This window comes from Aspergillus vadensis, assembly GCF_003184925.1.
Source record: "Aspergillus vadensis CBS 113365 unplaced genomic scaffold BO88scaffold_9, whole genome shotgun sequence".
Lineage (NCBI taxonomy): Eukaryota > Fungi > Ascomycota > Eurotiomycetes > Eurotiales > Aspergillaceae > Aspergillus > Aspergillus vadensis.
This window is the reverse complement of record NW_020292047.1, coordinates 735,008-741,798: the sequence shown is the minus strand read 5'-3', so window position 1 is coordinate 741,798 and position 6,791 is coordinate 735,008. Positions and strand designations below refer to the sequence as shown.

The 6,791-nt window shown below is 50.9% G+C and overlaps 2 protein-coding genes across 2 annotated transcripts; one reads left to right on the top strand and one right to left on the bottom strand.

Annotated features, from left to right (window-relative positions):
- The first annotated feature begins 1,036 nt into the window (after positions 1-1,036).
- BO88DRAFT_404356 (S8 family peptidase) lies at positions 1,037-3,428 on the top strand. Its single transcript, XM_025706590.1, has 3 exons — positions 1,037-1,760; positions 1,830-2,765; positions 2,822-3,428. Exons 1-3 carry the CDS (start codon positions 1,392-1,394, stop codon positions 3,008-3,010), a joined length of 1,494 nt encoding a protein of 497 aa, XP_025563811.1. The 5' UTR covers positions 1,037-1,391; the 3' UTR covers positions 3,011-3,428.
- Positions 3,429-3,789: 361 nt separating this feature from the next.
- Positions 3,790-4,981, bottom strand: BO88DRAFT_404355 (putative ubiquitin conjugating enzyme (UbcC)). Its single transcript, XM_025706589.1, has 3 exons — positions 4,842-4,981; positions 4,585-4,711; positions 3,790-4,446 (listed from the first exon to the last, which is right to left on the bottom strand). Exons 1-3 carry the CDS (start codon positions 4,905-4,907, stop codon positions 3,944-3,946), a joined length of 696 nt encoding a protein of 231 aa, XP_025563810.1. The 5' UTR covers positions 4,908-4,981; the 3' UTR covers positions 3,790-3,943.
- Between the last annotated feature and the right edge of the window lie 1,810 nt (positions 4,982-6,791).

The following is a 6,791-nucleotide window of genomic DNA, read 5'->3' as shown; positions in this document are numbered from 1 at the left end:
GCGTGTAGAAGTTCCATAAAATTAGGTAGTTTAACCGGGTCTTCTCCATCACTCCCATGGAGTGCTTCTAAGCCAACCTCGGTAAGCGCCAGGCGACAAAGACGATCATCGGATGAAGGAGCATGATTGGCCCGATGGCTGCCTTGATAAGAGGGCGCCTTATCTAACGGAGCTCTGACCTTGAAAGGAGCCGTAATGTATTTGGGCGGGCGGTAATATCTGGTATCAGTTACCGTCCCTAGGCCTTACCTAACCACCTACGCAACCGATCTTTCCTGGTTCAGGAGGAGTCAGCCGAGCAAACCCATGGTTGGCTTGAGCACGCGACTCGGCGTTGCCTGGGGACCGACCACGCTGCTCAATGGCAGGTTTAACATACCAGGTACCTGCAGTACAGTCAGTCATCGAAGGGGAGCTCTTATACATGTATGCAGGGTCATTTGATTCGCGAAAAAAAGGGAGCTATCCCATGCTAGTTGCGGAGGATGCGGGAAGCTCTTCTCCCGTGTTCAAAGACCGGGTTGCCATGACATGCGGTAAGGTAGCATGGCTAGTTACATGATGAGATGCTTAGAGACCGATAGCTACGCACTCCTCCATCGGGAAACGCCCTACTCCTTTGACTAACGAACTAGTCAGTTAGTTTGCTAGGTTCATTGAGTCACCGCCACGATCTTGCTTTCTAAGGGACATTTACAACTGCCATACCGCAGGAAATGCAGGCTGCGCCCTAGTCGCCTCATTATTTTGGAGCAGGATCCGGTCCCTTATCGTCTGCGGGTACCTTGTAGTCTCCTGCTTACGTAGCGACATAGAAACTGTATTCGTTTTTCGTAGGTAGTATTGCCCGCATACTGTGAAGTGGTAGCAAATGGTTTCTCGGGTCTCAGGTACTCAACTTCCGGGAACACGCTACAATCTGTCAGTCCAACAGGGAGGGGAGATGGGGGGCAAACTGCCAAGAGGGGAAGAGAGAGAGACCCGAATATGGGTACATGGCGCCAACATGGATCCATTCACACAGCTTTCCCTGTCGGTGGACAGTCGAGTCTACCCCAGGTCCCAGTTTCTCCGACCGCGCTAATCGGGGACGATCGACAACCAGTGATTCTGCTGTGTCATCCGGGCGTATGGCGTAAATTACCGTATGCCGGTTGCATCATCACCTGCTGCCCTTGCCTCTTGCTGAATACCGTCCGCCATCCATCTGTCCTCCTCTCCTCTCTTCATCTCCAACCTCCCCTTCTTCCCTTCCTCTCCCTCTCTCCTCCATCTTTATCTTGCCTATTTCCATCTTTCTCATCTCTCACTTCCTCTCAGTCTCTTGTACACTCCCTACTCACCCTCTTTTTCACCGGGCTGCTGTGGGTTTCACCTTAAAGCTATCCATCATGAAGGGCATCCTCGGCCTTTCCCTCCTCCCGTTGCTGACGGCTGCGTCGCCCGTCTTCGTTGACTCCATCCATAATGAAGCTGCCCCCATCTTGTCTGCCACCAACGCGAAGGAGGTTCCCGACTCCTACATCGTCGTTTTCAAGAAGCACGTCACTTCCGAGCTCGCTTCGGCTCACCACAGCTGGGTGCAGGACATCCATGACTCTCAGAGCGAGCGGACTGAGCTGAAGAAGCGGTCGCTCTTCGGCCTTGGTGACGAGGCCTATTTGGGTCTCAAGAACACCTTTGACATTGCTGGTTCTCTGATCGGTTACTCTGGTCACTTCCACGAAGATGTCATCGAGCAAGTCCGCAGACACCCCGATGTGAGTTACACCCCTATCTAAGCATACATCGTTATTTCTTAGATAAGCTACTAACCTCGGCCAATGTAGGTCGACTACATCGAGCGGGACTCCGAAGTTCACACCATGGAAGAGACCACCGAAAAGAACGCCCCCTGGGGTCTGGCTCGTATCTCTCACCGTGATAGCCTGACCTTCGGTAACTTCAACAAGTACCTCTATGCCTCCGAGGGTGGTGAGGGCGTTGATGCCTACACCATTGACACTGGTATCAACGTTGACCACGTTGACTTTGAGGGCCGTGCCACTTGGGGCAAGACAATCCCTACCAATGACGAAGACCTCGATGGCAATGGTCACGGAACTCACTGCTCCGGAACCATGGCCGGTAAGAAGTATGGTGTTGCCAAGAAGGCCAACCTTTATGCTGTCAAGGTCCTCCGGTCGAGCGGCTCTGGCACCATGTCCGACGTCGTTTCTGGTGTCGAGTATGCCGTCCAGGCTCACATCAAGAAGGCTAAGGATGCTAAGAACGGCAAGGTCAAGGGATTCAAGGGTAGCGTTGCCAACATGAGTCTTGGTGGTGGCAAGTCCAAGACCCTCGAGGATGCTGTCAACGCTGGTGTTGAGGCCGGTCTTCACTTCGCCGTTGCTGCGGGTAACGACAACGCTGATGCTTGCAACTACTCTCCTGCTGCTGCTGAGAAGGCCATCACCGTTGGTGCCTCGACTCTTGCTGATGAGCGTGCGTACTTCTCCAACTACGGAGAGTGCACTGACATCTTCGCTCCTGGTCTCAACATCCTGTCCACCTGGATTGGCAGCACCCACGCCACCAACATCATCTCTGGCACTTCCATGGCCTCTCCTCACATTGCTGGCCTGCTGGCCTACTTTGTCTCCCTCCAGCCCTCCTCGGACTCTGCGTTCGCTGTCGAGGAGCTTACACCTGCTAAGCTGAAGAAGGACATCATCGCTATTGCCACCGAGGGCGCTCTTACTGACATTCCCTCCAACACCCCTAACGTAAGTCATGCCGCTGTTGATAATTATAAGAGAAACGGGCTAACTCAAGATTTCAGCTCCTTGCCTGGAACGGTGGTGGTTCCGAGAACTACACCGACATTGTTGGCAGCGGTGGCTACAAGGTCTCCTCTGCTAAGAACCGCATCGAGGACCGCATTGAGGGTCTGGTTCACAAGGCTGAAGAGCTGCTCACCGAGGAGCTTGGTGCCATCTACAGCGAGATCCAGGATGCCGTTGTCGCATAGATCAGAACTCGTGCTTTCCAGACGTAGATCGGAAGACTTTGGTTTTTTTGAGGTATGGGATGGTTGATCGGACATTTTGGCGCTGGTCTCTTTTTATTGTGTTTGGTCTCGAAGACGCCGATGCATTGACTGTATCGGCTGTATCACTCCGCCCCTGCTTATCTGTTTGGTTCATTTTTATGGTAGTATACATGTCCGCAAAGAAGGTTTTGTTACCTCACTTAGAATGTTCTGGCTCTATAACAGACTGACAATCTCACTGGGTTATCTAAGAGATCTGCACACCGCTTAGTAGAAGGGAAAGGTGAGGGAGTAGACATTATCAGTCTAAATTTACGTTACGGTATGCCGTAATAGACGAGATTACTTACCTTGCGGTATGTGGATGTGTTAGTCTACAAAGGAGCTAATCCCTAGAACTGGTACTCTCCAAGCCATATCGATCTAACCTCCAACTCTTGTATATCCTATTGGAGATGCAATCAGTCCCATGACAAGCAACTAATGACATCATTGGTCACGCTACGGGGTCATACCGAAACGAGCTGTGCCGAAGTACTGAGTACTCCTACGAATAGCCACAGCAGTGCACACATTCTTTCAGAGAGCAAGAGAATAATAAAAAAAAACATCTATAACGGCTTCTAATGTAGAATAGACAGATATGTAATAGTAGTAGTTAAAGCATACATAGATCCTCACAACGCATGCTAATATAGATAAATAGAGTGATCATCTCAAATTGATTGTTTGTGCTGTATACCACCTCTTAATGCCGCGCCTGCGCTATGCCACGATGAAATATAAATAATGGGGGAAAACTATGTAAGTAGTAAGTAAGTAGTAGTAACTCCAAGCGCCAAAAATATAGGTGTTAAGAAGAGGGGTGGCGACATGATATGGCTTTCTTTATGGCTTGATGGGTTGAATGATTCAAGTAGCCTTGTGTTCGTCTTCTTCTTCCTCGTCACTGCCGGAGTCCTGATCTTCGTCGTCGTCATAAACATCAAGGTCCTCATCGGAGTCGCTACCGCCGAAGACGTCGTCGTCTACATCGCTCTCAGCCCAGAAGTCGGAGTCGTCCTTCTCCACGGGTTTAGAGACTGATGTGGTGGATTCGTGGGTGGGCATGACGAATCCCTCGGGAATGTCGTTCTTCGACTCTTCCACGTGTTTTTTCACGATCGATTTGTATTCGTCGGGGCTCTTGCGTAGCATGACGGAGGCGTCGACGTTGGCGGGGGAGGAAATCTCGGCGTCGTCGAGGAGGGAGAGGATGGAGATGAGCACGGATTCGACTCGTTGAGCTGGTGACCATCGCTCTGAGGCTAACTCGCCGGACATTTCATCCTCGCCTGGGGCGTGGAGAATGGATATGCAGAGCTTGCCGTCTTTGTAGATGTTCGGGTGGTAGAGGGGGCGGACGAAGCGGAATTCTAATAATTGAGATGAGTGTCAGTTATGCTGTTCTGTCTTACTGTGTTGTTGCCACATCGCTATGGGTGGGCAAAAAGGGGTGGGGTGGTGTGATGGAGGGGGGCATGTTGTATCGGGAGAGACGCTCGTGAACTCACCTGGCGGGGAGTAAGGGTAGTTACTCGGGAATTTCATGATCGCCTTAAAGTAGCCGCCATAGTATAGGGAATCCGGGTTCAGAACGATTAACCCGATCGTCCAGTGTAGGAGATTCTGCTCGTCAACCTGGAAGGGATATCAGTCAGCATTCTTGGTGTGACTTGAGTGTGGTCTGCGATGGGGCACATGATGCGATGGTTTTATGGTTTTCGACGTATGACCAGAAGTAGAGTGGTATTCGGAAAGATATACGTACATCGATATTTACCCACGGCTCTTGCGATAGCGTCTTATATTCGTTCATCAAAATGCGTTCCGCCATGGTGATGATCTAACAGGGGCGAACGATCGCGTGCCGTCGTTGAGCAATGATGATGGCTAGACTGGAGGCCCAAAGGGTCGATAATTGACTCGGCAGTCAAGCTAACAGGTATCAGTTTTCCTTTCCTCTTGTTCCCCTCTTGAAGTCGAAGTGATCAGGGCTGGATAGGCGCTGGATCAGGACGAGATCAACGGGTTTAAAAGTGGTTGATGATCACACACTAGTCCCGCTGTGGCAATCCATGGCATCCACGCGCAGCGGAAGGGCCCGGGGTGGCGTTCCGAAAGAAAGCATTTTGCAGCAGAATCTGAATCTTCCTTAGGTTAATTAATCAATACTTGTCATTGTACATGTCGATCTATGGTAGTTGTCTGGGGAAATCTTAAGATAAACAAGGACCAGGGCGAAAGAAGCCAGAGGGCCATTGTTCTTCCACAGGATTGTTCATTATTCTTTTCTTGTCCCGCGTAGCCGACAGTGGGGGGAAAGAACCCAGCAAAGTGGGGAATCCCCTTTCAATAGAACGAGAATAGTTCATGCCGTTGAAACTCTTGCCCCATTCAGCATGGAGTGCTGGTTGTCGGCTCCAACCGTTATAATAACTTACGATATAAGAACAACGACGTTTAATCCGATAAGACAAGGAAGATCCTATCGCAAGCACCAACCACTTCTGCAACAGAAGGATTGTTTCGGCCGTTGTTGAGACACACTGCGACTTCTTCCTTTGCTGACCAATTCAAACTCTACGCGGTTTAGCTGCCTTGCGTCCTTATCTCGGGATACCCGCATCTGAAATAGGCCGGCCAGCCAGACACACTGTAGCGGGCGTTATCGCGCATTGGGCGACTAAATTGGCTCATTGTCTCACAGGCTCCAGCGTCGGACTAATGAAAAGCAAGACCGTCAAGTGATCAAAGACTGCGACCGCTTCTTCTCCGACAGTTTGACATCTGACTCATCGGAATATTCAAAGCTCATAGGCAGGAGGATGACGAATTAGTCTGTTAGATGGCAACAAAGGGTTGACTCGCTTGAAGTTGAGTCGGTGTGACGGGCAAGGGGCATGCAGGATGCACGGACTCTCTCAGACGCCCTAGGGCGTACATCTGGATGTTTCTTGGACCCCTCTCTGCTTCATTGAGTCACTGACAGGGACTTGAATGCGAGGTGGAAGGCCTGGATGGCGTTGGTCATGCGGATAAGCCATTTTCTGCAGGTAGGCGTACAAGCCTGATTGGGTTTTGGGAATGTTGCGACGAGATACTTTGGCACGTCAAGTCATCCTTCCACCCTTAGGAGCATATACTACATACGCAGTGATTGTACAGTCATTAGAAAGCAACCTCGACCCTGTCTCCGCAACGTGGGCTTGGGGTGGGACGGATCTCCAACCAAGGGAAGAAGGGCCCTGTTCTGCGACACTCCTTCACGATAGAGTCGCCAACTCCACACATCTCGTAGTTAGTTTGCTTCCCCAGTAGAATGGTGACGGGTATAAGATCGAAGGATGCCTGTCGACCGTGTAGGTAGCAGATCGATGGTCATGAGGGGAGGGTTAATGAGCCAAGCGTGAGAAATGAACCGGACTGTTTGTTAGTGCAGGGAGAGTGTCTCCGAGATACACTAGGCTCCGAAGTAGGCCATTAGTATCAGTAATGGAATGGGGGAGGTGACTCAGGGTAATCAGGGACGATAAGCACGAGTCATCTTCAAATTTCTCGCTAACCGGCAAAGAAGACCAATGGATCGAGAGGAATAATAAGGATTGACTCCAGCGTAGTAACCCGTTGAGCTCCGCCGGGGGAAGGTCTGGAATCCTTCTGGCTGCGGGCGGTGGATGCGAGAACTAGACAGAAGGCGACGAGGAGTCCACCCGAACTA